This window comes from Schistocerca americana, chromosome 2 (genome assembly GCF_021461395.2).
Source record: "Schistocerca americana isolate TAMUIC-IGC-003095 chromosome 2, iqSchAmer2.1, whole genome shotgun sequence".
In the NCBI taxonomy this organism is placed as follows: domain Eukaryota; kingdom Metazoa; phylum Arthropoda; class Insecta; order Orthoptera; family Acrididae; genus Schistocerca; species Schistocerca americana.
In genome coordinates, this window is record NC_060120.1 from 744,784,876 (window position 1) to 744,802,778 (window position 17,903).

Here is a 17,903-nt window from a genome sequence, read left to right on the forward strand (position 1 = left end):
GTTACTTTACAGCCAGTATAGACATGGAGAAAAAGTCTCTTTGCTGATGGACACCAACATCATGGTCACTGATAAAACACCAGAACCACTATTATAGAAAAAAATGAAACCCTCGAGGAATACATGATTGAGCAGAATTTACTAAATTAACACTGAACATGGAGGAAACATACGGTGCCCAGTTCAGCATAAGGAGGGAAAACAGTTCTGTTTCATTAAGTATAGATTATATAAATCTACAGATTATGTAACAATATTATGAAAAGGAAAGTTGCCACTCACCATATGGCTGAGATGATGAGTCACAGATAGGCACAACAAAAAGACTGTCACAAATAAAGCTTTGTGCCAGCAAGGCCTTCGTCAAAAATAGATGACAGAGACATACACCCACACAAAAGCAACTCACACACATGTGTAAAAATTGTCATTTCATCACTTTAACTTTCTCCCCTGTGTTGCTGTATTTATAGTTGCTTTGTAAACAGATAGAATATTTTGTTTAAAGCTGTACAAACATGACATGTCCATCATCATTATAAAGTATGATTCATGGATAAATACACAGGTTGGTTATAATTAAACTTTCACTATGTGAGGTGGCTCTCACGAAAAATGAGTGATCATATGACAATGAGGAATTTTGGAAACATTTTTAAGGAAATGGGAAAGAGAAATATTGAACTGCTTAAGAAATAATGAATCACCAGTTAATCCAAGCTTCCAAATCATGTTCTTCAACCACAATGCAGAAAGAGGACCTCTCCACATTCCTTTAATGTCTCAATATTTGTGAAGAGCAACTGCACTGTTGCTTTGATAAAACAGTTTTTACAAATAAAGTCTTGCCCACCTTGTCCAGACCTATGTTGACTTTTTGCAACTATAATGCACACTGATGCCTTTGTTTCAACCCTATGTTGCTGTACCAGTACTGGTGCCTAACGGCATGTCATCACACAGACACTACTAACAATGCAAATCTTGCAGTACACAGTCTGAACATCATTCTTATTTTCAGTAGCCAAACGGTAAACAGTTATCCATCTGCACTGACTCAAGAAGTGAAATTTTTAATTATAACCACCCTGTACTACTACTACTACTACTACTACTACTACTACTATACTAATATTACTGCTTTTAAACGTACTCATGCTTATCTGTTGGAAGAAAGTTTTTCTTTTATTTTAAACAAACATTCTTCATATCTACACAGGTCTTTAAAAACGTGGTTTTTCTTTAGTTTCAGCATTATGAAGTATCTACTTGAAGTAGAAGAAAAGCAGTACATGTAGAAGGAAAGGCTCTGAATGGGCAATTGAAATCTGCCACGCTGGCAGTATTGCAAGTACATTACTTGCTTGAAATGATTCCAACACAATATGAAATATAGTTCGCTTTATTGGTCAACTGAAATAACAACTGAAGGTCTTTTTTCAATTTGTACACTGTTTATGCTTGGAAAATAACACTAAGAAATAATCACATACCCTGTTGCAAACACAAACCAGATTTTAGGAATGCTAATACATACTGGCACTGTGTGTAAGTATTGGTAGTTTGTTCAAGGAAGCTGACCTGATTTAGAACACAATGCAGATCTTAAATTACATAACAGATACGCATTCTTTAAATAATAGTACCATTACATCACTTTAAATTCATCAGTTACTTAAGTCTTTTATTGTTTAATACATCACATAAATTTGATCACACATAACTAACTTATATATTGACTTTTTTTCTTCAGCCGTAAGTTCACAATTAAATTTTATTTGGAGATACTCATCTTACTAAATCTTGATGCTCAGTTATAATTAAATGAAGGCCTGGATGTAATGAGCTACACAAACATATGAAATAAACTAATACTAGCCACTGACAACAAAAAAATATAACTACGCCACACAAAACAAATGATACCAAGTATTGTAACAATCGGTTGTCTATAATACATGATTTTCAAGATGGACAAAATTTAAACTGGGACTTAATGTAACAAAACATGTGGATGTTATGTTTACAAATACAAACCTTCACTTAATTTGTCATTCAGTGTGAACTCCAATACTTCCAATGCATTACAAAGCACTTTGTGACAGTAAGCTGATAGGAATGTAGTTGCATACTCCTTTTATTCTGTTTAGTTGAGAATGTGTTGTTTTAACTTGATTGTCTTAATAGGAGGGATTGCTGGAGTGATAGATTGGAGAGACTACTGTGCAGAGGAAAAACAAGATGCTAAACAAGCACAAGTGAAAACTGTCAGTTAGAATTCTCTCAGAGACAATGACAGATTATTCATATCTCATTAAACAGCCTTATAAAATGTTTTCTCACTGTTATTTTTTCTTATAATATGGTACAAATGCGAATGCAAAAGCAAAAATCTGAACTACTTTGGTATCAAAAATTATCATTTCTTTGTATAATTCATATATAGTACTACACTATTATTTCTGTTGTCATACATGAAGCATTATTTTACTTTTATGAAGAATATGAGGCTTTCATAAATATACATTCACAGTAATTAAAATACAAAACTAATGTGTTACAAACACATTTGCTTACTTTAGTAAGAGAGACTTTTAGATAGAGCAGATTACACCAGTTACAGAATGGGAAATAAAATGCATCACATTCTAAATTTCTTTTACTGAAATATAATTTCAACTCTCACATCCTGTGATTGTTTGTGGCACTATAATACCCTGGCTGTGATTGAAAGATAAAGTGCAACTATGATGTGTTGGAAAGTATAGGTGTAAATGAACGTTGCTAAAAAATATGCATGACACTATCACACTTCCTCAACATGATAAAATCTTCAATAAAGCCCCATATCAGTACATGCTTATGCACACCTGACTGTAAAATGTAGGTCAGTATCACATACATTATTAAAATTTGATCCTAAAATACAAAACACAATTTTCTCAATATTTGAAAAATACCACATATCATCATGCAACAATAGAACTCTTTCAGTTTGTTACATTGTGGTCTCAAGAAAAAATATTTATATGAAGGTTTCATATTGAAATGTGTGATTTTTTTCTCCAGCTGCAGATGTATATGCTATTTTGGCTGCTACAAAATGTAACTTGATTACATATAGAGTTCTGTGCAATTGTTGTACACATAATGGTCATGATTCAGAAGAAACTTATGGAAAAAATAAATTCAAGTTTGTTACGTATGAAGAAAAGGTATCTGTTGGCATTTAAGATAGAAGTTTTCTTACACACTGACACAATTCCCACCACAGAGTTCATTCAGAAGTGTTTTACAGTTTCCTCTGTTCACTAATGTATCATCAAACAACATACTAGTGACATGACTGTAATGTCATGTAACACTTCCAATGTAACAGCATGATTTGCCATATAAGGACAAATCTTAAAGGAAATATGTGAAACTACAAAAGTTTCAAATCAACTCTGTTTTTGATGTTGAATGCAAAGAGAAACACTTTGCAGAAAGACATTTCCATTTAAAAATAAGAAATTTTTATCAAAACCTATAAAAGTATAAGGAAATGGAAACCACAATCGTTCAAAACTTTGAATGAATCTTTATGCTTGTTCTCCAACTCTTCTTCAGTGACAGCTTTTGAGAAAGAACTGGTAAGTCAAAAGTTAAATAAACAGATGATTGTGTTCAGCATAATCTAATCTCTCCTATTTGCATGCGCAGAGGAATATGTTGGAAAAGTGGGATGCTGCAAATACTGAAGGAAGCTTAATATTTTATAAATGTTGTATGCAATACAATGCTTGTTACTTTGTACATTCTTGTAGCAGCTAAAATAAAACATACTTCACTTCTAGTATAAAAAATACTGAAGTCATTTAACAAAATGCAGAGACTATGCCACCATTTGTGCAATTACAAATACACAGTAACAAGAAGCAGTAACTGCATGAAGCAACATAAGTATGTAGCAGTTTTTTTTTTAATACAATGATATATCCAGTCAATATTACTGGCAACATAAATCAGTTGTTAACATCCCACTTTTATTAGATTTCATTGTAAAAGAAAAGGATTCTAAAGGCCTAATCAGCTAAACTGGTTGGGCAACCAGCTCATTCATTGTGGCATATACATTGTTGACTGAATGGAAATTTAAACAATATTGTCCTGTTTAATTCTTATTTTCCCTTTACAGTGCTTCATGGTGCCAAGCAAAGTTGTAATTTATCCTAAAGTCTTTAATTGTTAAATTTTACTTTTCCAGAATGTCATTGCACAAATGTGAAACATGGGGAAATGTGTTGACTCTCTCTTTCCTTTAAAAAAAAAAATAAATAAAAAATAAAAAAAAAACCTTTGCTGGAGAAAAACCAGTGTAACACTTTTGAGAATGTAAATTGTTTTAAGAAGATGTACTACCATCTCACACTTTTATCAGATTCACTATGCAACTTAGTTTCTAATGTAATTAGAGTGTATACAGCATACCAGCTTTGAGAGCACAGATACATTTACAGAGGAAGAAAGTAAAAATCTATGTTGAAATTAATTGTTTCATTAATAGCAAATTCTTTTTCTTCTAAAAACATTTAATGAAATTCACAAGGCACAGTCTGTAGTCCTAACACCACATTTTAAGTACAAACAAGGCCAAAGGGGAAGCTCTTATAATATATGCATTTTTAGCCTGCTACTGGGAATACTATTTCTGATGTCTCAAGTCTGTGTACTATCACAATTGTTCTGATATTTTTATACACATCATCAAATGCAGAAGATGGATTTTAAATAACAGCTGAGATAATTCATGTTTCTTTCGCACTTCTTACGAAATGATTCGTCCATCTGATTTAAATCAAATAAAGAAACTTTAGAATCCAAGCAATGCAAAGAGATTTTTATACATGTATTTGAAAATCTGGTAACCTTACAATCACAAGTTGTACAACAGTGTATAAAGTTGCAATTGAATATATGTGACAAGGAATGTGCTATGCAAGGGATCAATACAACACCAGCTTGTCTTGGATAAAATGAGTTATGTACATGAGACGGTAGCTGTATTAGCAGGTTATGTTGGACAGAACCTTAACATTAAAAATCATTTAATGTAAATTATAATTTGTCCAGAAAAGTTATTCTGTTTGTAGTTGTAGCCCAACTGACAACGAAATCTGCACATATGACTTACATTGTGAACTATTTAACAATTTTGTTTAGTGAAAAGTTAACAGTATTCTCCAATTCCAAATCATGAGACTCAAATACTTCCTACTATAGGTCTTTTTAGTGCTTTATTACCTACATCACTCAGTAAATATCCTCTCACACTTCTGCCAATCAGACAATAACTAAATCCCATCACTGTTACATTTACAAATATTCACAATTTAAAGAGACACAAACATTTAGATATCTTTATATGACACAGATATTTTAATTATGAAACTCAATAATTTTGTGCATTATATGTTTGTGATCCACCATGACTCAGTGACTGTTCTCAATACTGTTGCACTAAAAATTCAGTTTAGTCTTATAGATGTACCAGAAAATAAAATTCGTAACACAAACATCTATTATGAAAGATTGTTTCTAGTGCAAACTGCCAATGTGTGCAACACTTACCAGAGTGTAGAGCACATTGTCATCTGATATGCATTTATTTGATAGATTTAAAATTTATGACTATGTCCAAACCTTACTAAATGTACTTATTCATTCTGTGCTCTCTGTTTTCTCAGTTAATGACAATATACATCCAAAAGTGGATGCATTTACTCAATTAACATAAATGTATGTTACATAGATGGGTCTTCATTCAGTAGCTTAAACTGATCCACTTACAACATGTATAATCTCAGGATATTGAGAACTTGTTTAAAGTCCATCTTAAGCATGACCTGTAGTTGGCAGCACATAATTTTCTGCTATAGTACTTTTCCTCTCTGGTTAAAAAAAAGTAAAATAAAATAAAATAAAAGAATTTCAAGGATGTTCAAGTTTTCTCTCTGAACACTGCACACAGCCAATAGCCAGTCAATGCTTTTGTCATAAACAGAATTGTCTGATGACAGATAACATCACCCATACACACTCTAACAAACTAAACTATTGTTCTTGAACCACGTCTTCATATGGACTTCACACATTCAGCCATGGATACCACTGATTAACATTCCTCAAAATATCACACCATTCCATATAAATTTTTCATTGTTGATTACAAAACTTCAGCAATGTTCTCTGAGGCAAATACATGAAAAGAAATGCTAGCTGAATCTTCTTTAGTTGGTTGTTGGACCCTGCATGACACCTGCTTAGTGCAGCTGGTAAAAGATTGTTCATTCATCAGGCTCTGTCCAGTCCACTCTTGCCCAGTCGGGAAGTTCTGTTTCATATGACCATCCGGGGCCCTATAAAAGCAGGCAAACAAGTAGAAATGTGAATATGGGCATGTAACATTTCAATGTATTTTGGAATTAGTCATGGATGTCACATAAAGTACTAAAATTTGTCAATCTACTATCTGCAATACTACAAAAGTTGTCATCATTTTTGTATATAAGGTAATAATTTCAATATCACGTACACCTTTGACAAGTCACATTCAGTCAGCCTTTTAAAATTTACTAGCCTCGAGTAAGTTCAAAGATGACATTACAGCAAAGGACTTTCTCATTTATCTTTTCAAAATTGTCTAATGTTACCACTAAGCTAATGTGTATTGGAAGAGTTATCTAGTGACTACATGGAACAAAAATCTATGGTATTTTTTAAGAATTGTGAGCCTCTATTGAATTTTTTGAAATTTCTATCTGTAAATACCAATGGAAAGCAACAAGTGTCTTAACAGACAGGACTCACATATTATATAGGAAAACATGTGGATAATGCAACATAAGGTCATTGTAACCTATCAGATCAAATGAAAAAGCCTTAGTAACATTTTGTCACCAGTGTACAAATGGAGGATGTTAAAACACTGTAACTCCTGGTTGGAACACAGACAATGGAGACAGTAAGTGTAACCAATCACAGTACAGTTGGGACAGCAGTGGATCAGCAGGCTCACTTCCTTGGAGATAACACATTGACAAAAACATGTTATGGTTCTTCAGCCTGAGTGGAGAAAAGTTAAGCAGAGGGTGGAGCGGACAACATAGGGATGCAGCATTGGTTAGCCAGACCTCGTGAAGGAAAGTGAAAATGCATATGGCACTCAATGACATGGAGGAGGAAATATCTTTTTAAGTGGAGTATATACAAACAAATCTACAGCATTACAATCCTCATAAGACCACCTGCTTATGGGTCATTTACAGGAAACCTTCCTTGCCGCATAAAATACTTAAATATTTGTCTAGTTTCAGATCACTGATGTTTTTCTTCGTTATCTGCATCCATTCTCTCCTATCTGCATCAGTTGTTCACCTTCAGCTCAACATGCATCCTTTCTTGATGTGGACCTCCCTCTCTTCAGTGGACCCCATAAAAGCCTTTGTCTGTATAAAGTGAACCAACTAATCACAGAATCTCACACTGATAGCTATCATCTCATTCATTCTAAAAGGTCTCTCACACACACTCCAGACACCCATGGGCAGCACTTTCACAGTGACAGGCAATCTCTCCCCCTCCCCCAGTATGCTTGAGTTTCTCACAGAGGGTAACTACCATTACGACCGAAACCATAAACAGACCTTCTGTGCTTTGCTGACCTATGCCCCTGATTCTCCAACCACCCATACCCTGCCAGGGCCTTGACTACCTTCGATCCTGCCTTGAAATGAGGAACAGTCTCGCAAAATATTTCCACCTCTAGTGTGGCCACACAATCTGTGAATTATGCTGGCCCATCCTTATGCAATGTCTATCAACAACCCCGTGCTATGTGCATCATATCCCTGTGAAAGACCCATGTGCAAGGCCTGTCCTTTGTTCTCCATTGAAAGCAATCGTTGAAAGTAGTAATATCATGTGCTAGCATTGTTTTAACTTCTGCATGGCCTTCCTTGTGGGTATAACAACCAACCTGTTGCCTATCCAGATGAATTGTCACTATGAAACTGTGACCAAGAACACAATTAAGAACATGCTCCACTGCAATAGCTGCGTCACAACCTGTACCATCTGAATCCCCCCCTGCAATATCAATACTAGCTTATAACACTTCTTTGATCACATAGTCCTCCTGACCCCAATCTCTGTTAGCTGCTGTGCCACACCCTCAGCTCAACTACTGCCTCCATGCCTCCCATTTCACACATTCAATCTATAACCACACCATTGTCTACCTTTTCCTCCTTGCCCTCCCTCCTTTCCCTCACATCCATCAATTTCTTCGTAATAATGTGCCACATACATCTTCTCCTGCCTGTGCCACAGTCTGTTAATTCATGTCACATCACTCTCACTCCCTTGTCATCACTCCCTACGAACTGTCACCTGCCCTTCCCTACCCTCCCTCTCATATCTGATAATAATTTGGATCCTCCACCAAGCTGCAATATTGAAGTTTTGATACGGAGTCTGAGACATTGTGGCTGAAAAGCAGTTCCTCATAACTCCACAAATGACGCAAGCAGAGTGTACAATTGGTGCACCTGCCGGTAAAGTTCTGTGCTTAAATATATGTGTGGTCACACAAGGCCACTTCCCTCTTATCACCTGAAGCCTCAGAACTGCACTATTTGATACAGTGTCTGACTATTATACCCCATCATTCACCTTTAAGCTCTCAGGTTTTCAAATCTTGTCCAATGCAGTCCCCAACAATCATTCTTTCCTTCTCATCCCGTCCGGTAAGTCTCCCCTGAACCTGGATTCTAGGTGCCTTTTCCGAGCTCTACCCCTTTTCCTAAACCTCTCCAGTCCTTTTCCGTCACCCCTCTTCCTTCCCCTTCAACCATCCCACCAGAAGAAGGAGCCACTAGCTCTGAAAGCTTTCAAACTGTAACATCTTTTTGTATATGTGATCTCCTGCAGCCGCTTGGTGAGTGTCTGACTATTGTTTGTTTCACAGTTTTCTCTCTTCCGTATTTTCTTGTAAACAATATTTGTAGCAACTCATTCATTATGTGAACTTAGTCATTACTGACCACTCAAAAGTGCTACTTGATCCATTGGTCACCACAACGCTGTGTGTCGAGTGATACTGAACTTTTGCTACCTATGCCGATTGGGATAGTATACTCCCGTCTCTGAATCCTCTCCTCCTTGTTTCTCTTACCCACCCAATACTCTTCATCCCTGATGGACTGCAGTACCAGAATGATGCCGCCATGTGTATGAAGTTTTGTTAGCCAACTGTTTATGTATTTGTCGTCCACTACACCCTGAATTATATAATGAGTCATTACCTTTACTCCTTCTATTATTTAAAACACTATAGAACTATCTTTGCAGCAAATACCAGAGAGTTCCATGTATATGCTTCAGATTTTTCATTATTCATTTCTAGGTTAACAAATACATCTGTATGGCACCAATGTATCACACATGCAGTTGTATCAATGACGTAAGTGACAAATTTCAAATAATCAAAGTAGTTTTGGAAAGATACACTTCGTCTTTTATAACTTGGAAGTACAAAGCACTTAGCAAAATTTCAGAACTGTCACTGTGTCATATGTACACCCTGAAAATTTTTGTTTAAAGTTGTTCAAATACTGCAATACTTTCATGAGGCGTAACCGAAAAATAAGTGCTGTTCTGGAAAAACTCAACTTTTTTTCCAAATCAAAATTTACTGTTACAAGAAAGAGCATTTCCTATTTTTTTTTTAAAGTTGCCATTATTGTTCAGACATTTATCACAGTGGCGAAACGATTTTTCTATGCTGCCAGTGAAGGCAGACCTGATGAACACCATTGTTTTCATCATCATCGCTGTCACAGTGCCTTCCTCCAAAATCATGCTCAAAGTTCAGGAACAACTGACAGTCAGAAAGTGTGAGATCAGGGCTGTATGGCAGGTGACCAAAATGCTCCCAACCAAATTGCTGGATAAGGTTTTGAGTGACACCAGCAGAATGAGGACATACACTGTCACGAAGCAACACAATGCCTTGGCTGAGCATTTGAAGCCTTTTGTTTTGAACTGCACACCAAAGTTTTCTCAGTGTCTCACAGTATGGTATTGCATTGATAGTTTCATCTCTGGGAAGGAACTTGAAAAGCAGAACACCCTGCCTGTCCCGGAACAAAGTGGACATGACTCTTTGTGCTGACAATGTCACCCTGAATTTTTGTTTTTTGTGGGATCGTGGATGCCTCCACTCCATTCTGGAGTGACATGACAACCCAAGTTTCATAATCAGTCACAATTATGTTTAAGAATTCATCTCTCTCTTCACGGTATCAAGTAAAGAATATCAAAGCACTGCCAAGTCACTTTGTTTGTGCACATCCGTAACAGTTTTCAGAACCCAGTTTGCAAAATTTTAAGTGATTCGTGACAATCACATGCAAGGTAGTTTCTTGAAATTTTTAGAAACTCATTACAAAGCTTTCTTATTGTGAGCCATTTGTTTCCAAGAATTTTCTTCCCACTTTCTCAACCAAACCACTGTTGAAAACAGAAGGCAGCCCACTCTGTGTTTTGTCAAGAACAATGATTCACCTGTCTTTGAATTGTCTCACCCACTTTCACACCATTACATCAGTCATTACATTTTCACCATAAATCTCTACAACATGATAATGAATTTTACCTGGCTTAACATTCTTAGTGTTCAAAAACATTATTTCAGAATGAACTTCACGATCAGTGTGCTCAGAAAGTGTCTCAAGCATTTTGAATGACCACTAACACATGTAAACACAACACAATTCTGCTGTAATGGCATCAGTGGAAAGACAGTGAACCAGAGAGAGATGAGTGTGAACATGTGGAACTACAACACTAGTGCTGCATGGTTTTAGAACCAAATGGTACTTACTTTCCGGACTCACCTCATAAGAAAATTTAGTAGTCCAAAGCACTATTCAAAAGATACATTTTTCCCACATACTCTGCATTAACAAGGGTTTACGCTTTTTAAAAAATTCATACATAGCAAGAACAGCAAGATCATTTGTCCAACATTCATTAAATTCATACCCACCTTGTACTTCCAGGCATGTAAATACATAACAAGGTCTCTAGGCTTTGGATCCCTGTATCGAACTTTACATTCATAACAGTGTTTATCATATGTCATTTTATCCATATTGAAGCTGAAGTCAGGTGCTTCATGGCCAGTCTGAGTTGCCACTGTCACTTTTGTCCTATTTTCCAGAGAGTCTGTGCGAGGTGCAACAGATTCTTGTTGAGTCACTCCCACTACCTCATTTTCACAAGTTTCTTCACAAGGTGAAGCTTCCCTGCTGACGTCATCTTCATCACATGTGATACCTAGACAAGAAGAAATACATCTGATGTTAGTACAGATTACATAAATTTATTCCATTATAAATATATCAAATTAAATGAAAATTTGAGTAAGAGAGAAAGAGAGAGAGAGAGAGAGAGAGAGAGAGGGAGGGAGAGAGAGAGAGAGACCAAAATCATGTCTTTCAGCCATTTTTCTTATATTTAAGATCCTTACAGAATGATAACAGACATTTTTCACCAAATAGTCTTCTCACAGATTCATTTGCAGGCAGATGATAGTATGCAGAGGGATACACAATTGTGTTGTACATTTAATACTCTTAAACTATCGTATCAACTGAGATAATGAAACATATATTCTTTTTAATAGGATGGTATACTTTTTAACAGCATTTGAAAGCTCAAAACTTTTCACATAAATATATTGAAATCAAGCCTATCATAATGGCCTTAGGAAAACTCCTCCCACCTCCAAAATCCGTAATTACTGTAACTCTGATCTTGGTTTGTCTGAAAGCAGTTTCCAAAAAGACATCATATTATTATAAATATTTTGCAAAGCACAACAAATACTTTATTATAGTCAAGATTGGAAAATGTTTTGACAAACCAATTCACTCTGAGACCCCTACTCCTGCCACTTAGCAAATTCTCTCAGTCCACCATAGCGAGCAATGTGATTTACTTTTTCTCTCATACCATTCCGGTAGCTTTATCATGCATGAAGTATGCAGCAGAATACATATCTACATCTACATAATTACTCTGCAATTCAAATTTAAGTGTTTGGCAGAGAGCGTATAGAAGCACTTTCAGATTATTTATCTATAATTCTACTCTTGAACAGTACATGGGAAAAATGAATACCTAAATATTTCCATGTGAACTCTAGTTTCACTTATATTATTACAATATTCATTTCCTCCTATGTAAGTTGGAGACAACAAAAGATGTTCCGACATTAACGATGTGGGATTTGTTTTAAAGTTGCTGTGTCACTAGAAAAAATAAATTTTAGGGAACTATAACCATTTAGGTACTTTAAGGCTTTCTCAAGTAGCTAAGAATGAAGACTGGAGTATTTATTGTGCTGCATTTGTATGATAGGGCATACTTGTCCATTATCTGAACCCATCTACTAACACCAATCTTCAAGATTCATTTATAATTTTGCTTGTATGAAATGGTATGGTGGTGGTGCTTCAATAACTGGCCACAAAATAACAAAGATTAATGGTGTGGTTACTAAGACAAGTTGCATTCATTTTGAGGAATTGTGATTGTCCTGACTGGCTAATGTGCTATGTTATTAGAATTTTAGGTGTGGTATTGTTGTTGTGGTCTTCAGTCCTGAGACTGGTTTGATGCAGCTCTCCATGCTACTCTATCCTGTGCAAGCTTCTTCATCTCCCAGTACCTACTGCAATCTACATCCTTCTGAATCTGCTTAGTGTATTCATCTCTTGGTCTCCCTCTACGATTTTTACCCTCCACGCTGCCCTCCAATACTAAATTGGTGATCTCTCGATGTCTCAGAACATGTCCTACCAACCGATCCCTTCTTCTTGTCAAGTTGTACCACAAGCTCCTCTTCTCCCCAATTCTATTCAATACCTCCTCATTAGTTATGTGATCAACCCATCTAATCTTCAGCATTCTTCTGTAGCACCACATTTCGAAAGCTTCTATTCTCTTCTTGTCTAAGCTATTTATCATCCACGTTTCACTTCCATGCATGGCTACACTCCATACAAATACTTTCAGAAATGACTTCCTGACATTTAAATCTATACTCGATGTTAACAAATGTTTCTTCTTCAGAAAAGCTTTCCTTGCCATTGCCAGTCTACATTTAATATCCTCTCTACTTCGACCATCATCAGTTATTTTGCACCCCCAAATAGCGAAACTCCTTTACTACTTTAAGTGTATCATTTCCTAATCTAATTCCCTCAGCATCACCCGACTTAATTCGACTACATTCCATTATCCTCATTTTGCTTTTGTTGATGTTCATCTTATACCCTCCTTTCAAGAGACTGTCCATTCCGTTCAACTACTCTTCAAAGTCCTTTGCTGTCTCTGACAGAATTACAATGTCATCGGCGAACCTCAAAGTTTTTATTTCTTCTCCATGGATTTTAATACCTACTCCGAACTTTTCTTTTGTTTCCTTGATTGCTTGCTCAATATACAGATTGAATAACATCGGGGAAAGGCTACAACCCTGTCTCACTCCCTTCCCAACCACTGCTTCCCTTTCATACCCCTCGACTCGTATGACTGCCATCTGCTTTCTGTACAAATTGTAAATAGCCTTTCGCTCTCTGTATTTTACCCCTGCCACCTTCAGAATTTGAAAGAGAGTATTCCAATCAATATTGTCAAAAGCTTTCTCTAAGTCTACAAATGCTAGAAACGTAGGTTTGCCTTTCCTTAATCTTTCTTCTAAGATAAGTCATAAGGGTCAGTATTGCCTCATGTGTTCCAACATTTCTACGGAATCCAAACTAATCTTCCCCGAGGTCGGCTTCTATCAGTTTTTCCATTCGTCTGTAAAGAATTCGCGTTAGTATTTTGCAGCTGTGACTTATTAAACTGATAGTTCGGTAATTTTCACATCTGTCAACACCTGCTTTCTTTGCGATTGGGATTATTATATTCTTCTTGAAGTCTGAGGGTATTTCGTCTGTCTCATACATCTTGCTTACCAAATGGTGGAGTTTTGTCAGGACTGGCTCTCCCAAGGTTGTCAGTAGTTCTAACGGAATGGTGTCTACTCCGGGGGCCTTGTTTCGACTCAGGTCTTTCAGTGCTCTGTCAAACTCTTCACGCAATATCATATCTCCCATTTCATCTTCATCTACATCCTCTTCCATTTCCATAATATTGTCCTCAAGTACATTGCCCTTGTATAGGCCCTCTATATACTCCTTCCATCTTTCTGATTTCCCTTCTTTGCTTAGAACTGGGTTTCCATCAAAGCTCTTAATATTCATGCAAGTGGTTCTCTTTTCTCCAAAGGGCTCTTTAATTTTCCTGTAGGCAGTATCTATCTTACCCCTAGTGAGATAAGCCTCTACAGCCTTACATTTGTCCTCTAGCCATCCCTGCTTAGCCATTTTGCACTTCCTGTGGATCTCATTTTTGAGACGTTTGTATTCCTTTTTGCCTGCTTCATTTACTGCATTTTTATATTTTCTCCTTTCATCAATTAAATTCAATATTTCTTCTGTTACCCAAGGGTTTCTACTAGCCCTCGTCTTTTTACCTATTTGATACTCTGCTGCCTTCACTATTTCATCCCTCAAAGCTACCCATTTTTCTTCTACTGTATTTCTTTCCCCCATTCCTGTCAATTGTTCCCTTATGCTCTCCCTGAAACTCTGTACAATCTCTGGTTCTTTCAGTTTATCCAGCTGTGGTATATATAATACTTATTTTATTTATTTACCATAAAGGTAACACACTAAGTAGCAGACGGACACAATTAAAAGAGACTTACACATAAGCTTTTGGCCTCAGCCTTCATTGGAAAAAGGGAAACACACACCATTCATTCACACAAGAAAGCACACCACACACACACACGACTGACAACTCTGGCAACTCGGGCCAGAATGCAACTATCACATGGGACAGAAGCAGCAATCTGGAGGGGGTGGGGAAGGGATATCAGTGTACAGATCGGGGAAGAGAGGAGCACTGTCTGGCAGATAATGCAGGGACTAGAATGCCAACAGGCACGACATCAGGAGGTTGTGAGGCAAGGTGGCGGGGAAAACAGAGCAAAAAAGGAAAGGAGTAGGAAAAGAGGAGTGAGTACATTGGTAACAGGGTGGCAATCAAAGAGGGTAGGAGACAAGAACGGGGAGGAGGTGATAGGAGAGAAGGGATGGAAACTGTTGGGTGGAGAGTGTGGGGACAGTATATTACCATAGTTTGAGGCCAGTACAATTACAGGAGTTGAGAATATGTTGTAAAGATAACTCCCCTCTGTTCTGTTCAGAAAAGCTGGTGGTGGAGGGGAGGATTGAGGTGGCTCGGGTTCCTCCCCTCCACCATCAGCTTTTCTGAACTGTGCAGATAGGACTTGTCCTAAATACACACTCCCATAATTATTCTGGCATCAACGTATGATAAAAAACTGTCCCCGCAACCCCACCCAATTGTTTCCACCCACTCTGTCCTATCACCTCTTCCCCATTCTTGCCTCCCACCCCCTTTGTTTTTCACCCTCTGCCAATGCACTCGCCCATCTTTCCCTGCTCCTATTCTTTTTCGCTCTTTTTTCCCCACTTCCCTGCCCCACACCCTCCTGACACTGTGTGTGTTGGTCTTATAGTTGCTGCACACTCTGCCACACATACACTGCTATCCCTTACCCCTCCCCTTTCCTGCCCCCATCAGATTGCTGCTTCCATCCCACATGTCAGGAGTGTGTGGGGGCAGGGGAGTAGGGAAAAACGAGCGAAAAAAGGGAGGAACAGGGAAAGATGGGCGAATGCATTGGCAGAGGGTGGCAAACAAAGAGGGTGGGGGACAAGAATGGGGAGGAGGCGATAGGACAGAGAAGGTGGAAACTGTTGGGTGGAGGGTGCAGTGACAGTTTGTTACCGTAGGTTGATGCCAGAATAATTATGGGGGTGGAGAATGTGTTGTAAGGATAACTCCCATCTGCACAGTTCAGAAAATCTGGTGGTGGAGGGGAGGATCCTGAGCCACCTCGATCCTCCCCTCCACCACTAGCTTTTCTGAACAGCACAGATGGGAGTTATCCTTATAACATATTCTCCACTCCCGTAATCATCCCGACCTCAAACTATGGTAACACACTGTCCCCACACACTCCTTTTTTGCTCCACTTTCCCCACCTCCCTGCCTCACAACCTCCTGACGTTGCACCTGTTGGCATTCTGGTCCTTGCACACTCCGCCAGACAGTGCTCCTCTCTCCCCCCACCTGTACACTGATCTCTCTTCCCCTTCCCCTTCCCCACTCCCTCCAGATTGCTGCTTCCATCCCATGTGATAGTTGCATTCTGGCCAAAGCTGCTGGAGGTGGTGATGTGTGCATGAGGTGTGCTTGCTTGTGTGAATGAATGGCGTGTGTTTCTCTTTTTCTGACAAAGGCTGAGGCAGAAAAGTTATGTGTAAGTGTCTTCTAATAATGCCTGTCTGCAACTTAGAGTGTTATTTTTACAGTAAGTAGTAATCTATCTTTTCCTACATTATTGATACTCCTACCTGGAGTTTCCATTGTTTTATTTATTTATTTGTTTGTTTAACCAGATCTGATTAGCACTATCTGGCATTCTTTTACACAAGACCAGGATTTCACACATAAAGTACATTTTTTACATTATTGTTACTTAAGAAATAACAATTTTAATATGACAAACAATATTAAAATGATCTAAATATCTGTAATGATAATTGAAGTAAGTAATACTGCCTATGAACTAATAAAGTTAACGGTGGCAGTACTTGTACTACTGCTGCTGCAGCAGCTACTAATAGTGATGATGATGATGATAATAACAATAACATTAGTGATAGTGGCTGATACCAAAAGACTTTATAGGTGTGCAAAATAGATGTTTTTTGATACAGTGAGTTCTGGGGAAAGGAAATTTGAGGAGACCGTACCATCTAAGAATATGGGGAGGTGAGGAAGATCTGGTTGGAAAAAAAGATGTACAAGGGCAATGAGTGCATGAAACTTCACTTGTCCCAGCCAAACTTTTTATTGAATGAAAACTGACTTACACATTCTAATATTACGTTATTTTCAAAGGCTACAAAGAAGTATATACAAGGTATGATAAATAGGTAATAGTCACAGAAATGTTATATAACAACACTGCAAAAGTTATTCTGAAATCTTACCACATTTCAAACATACAAATAAACTTCAATGTAAAACACAGTTGACGATTACTGACACATTACTGCATAATGACCTGTCATATACTGCGTACCACAGCAAAATTCAAACTGGTAGTGTTGCTACAAGGTGTTAATTCAAGTCAGTTGCAACTGGTCACTAGTGTAATGGTATATCTGCCAGTTACCTACAGACTTGCTTATAGAAACTTTATAAAATATAAAAGAAGTTAACAATGTAGACTTGGCATTGATAAATTGTTTTTACATGTGCCTTACAAGTAGTTGCGTTGTAAAAGAATAAATTGGAGTTTCAACTAAAAATGATAGAGAAATTTCCTTACGAAGAAAATTACTGCGTAGAATTACATCACAAACCAGTAGATGGGGTTCCTTACGGTGACAAAATACGGGATGATGTGTACAGTCAATGCAAACCTCATAATACATCTCATATTAAAATTATTTACAAAGGCAAGTGTCAGACTCCAAATGCAAAAAGTGCAGTGATGAAAAGAGTAAAATTATTGTACATTGTTCATTAACAGATTACATAATTCTTCATATCATGTACATGGGTATCATAACGTAGCTCAGATATAAAGTTTGCAACTTTACTTATGAGTCACACATGGCCACAGCCTCATTACAAACACTGAA

At 37.3% G+C, this 17,903-nt stretch overlaps 1 protein-coding gene across 1 annotated transcript in view; it reads right to left on the minus strand.

The window, feature by feature from the left end:
• Positions 1–1,386: 1,386 nt before the first annotated feature.
• Positions 1,387–17,903, minus strand: part of LOC124594398 (RNA pseudouridylate synthase domain-containing protein 2-like) — a 551,085-nt gene continuing 534,568 nt past the window's right edge. The window contains exons 10-11 of the mRNA XM_047132767.1: positions 11,090–11,379; positions 1,387–6,398 (exon numbers count right to left, since the gene is read on the minus strand). Coding sequence (XP_046988723.1) covers positions 6,327–6,398; positions 11,090–11,379 — 362 coding nt within the window. The 3' untranslated portion in view covers positions 1,387–6,326. The remainder of the gene's footprint in view (positions 6,399–11,089; positions 11,380–17,903) is intronic.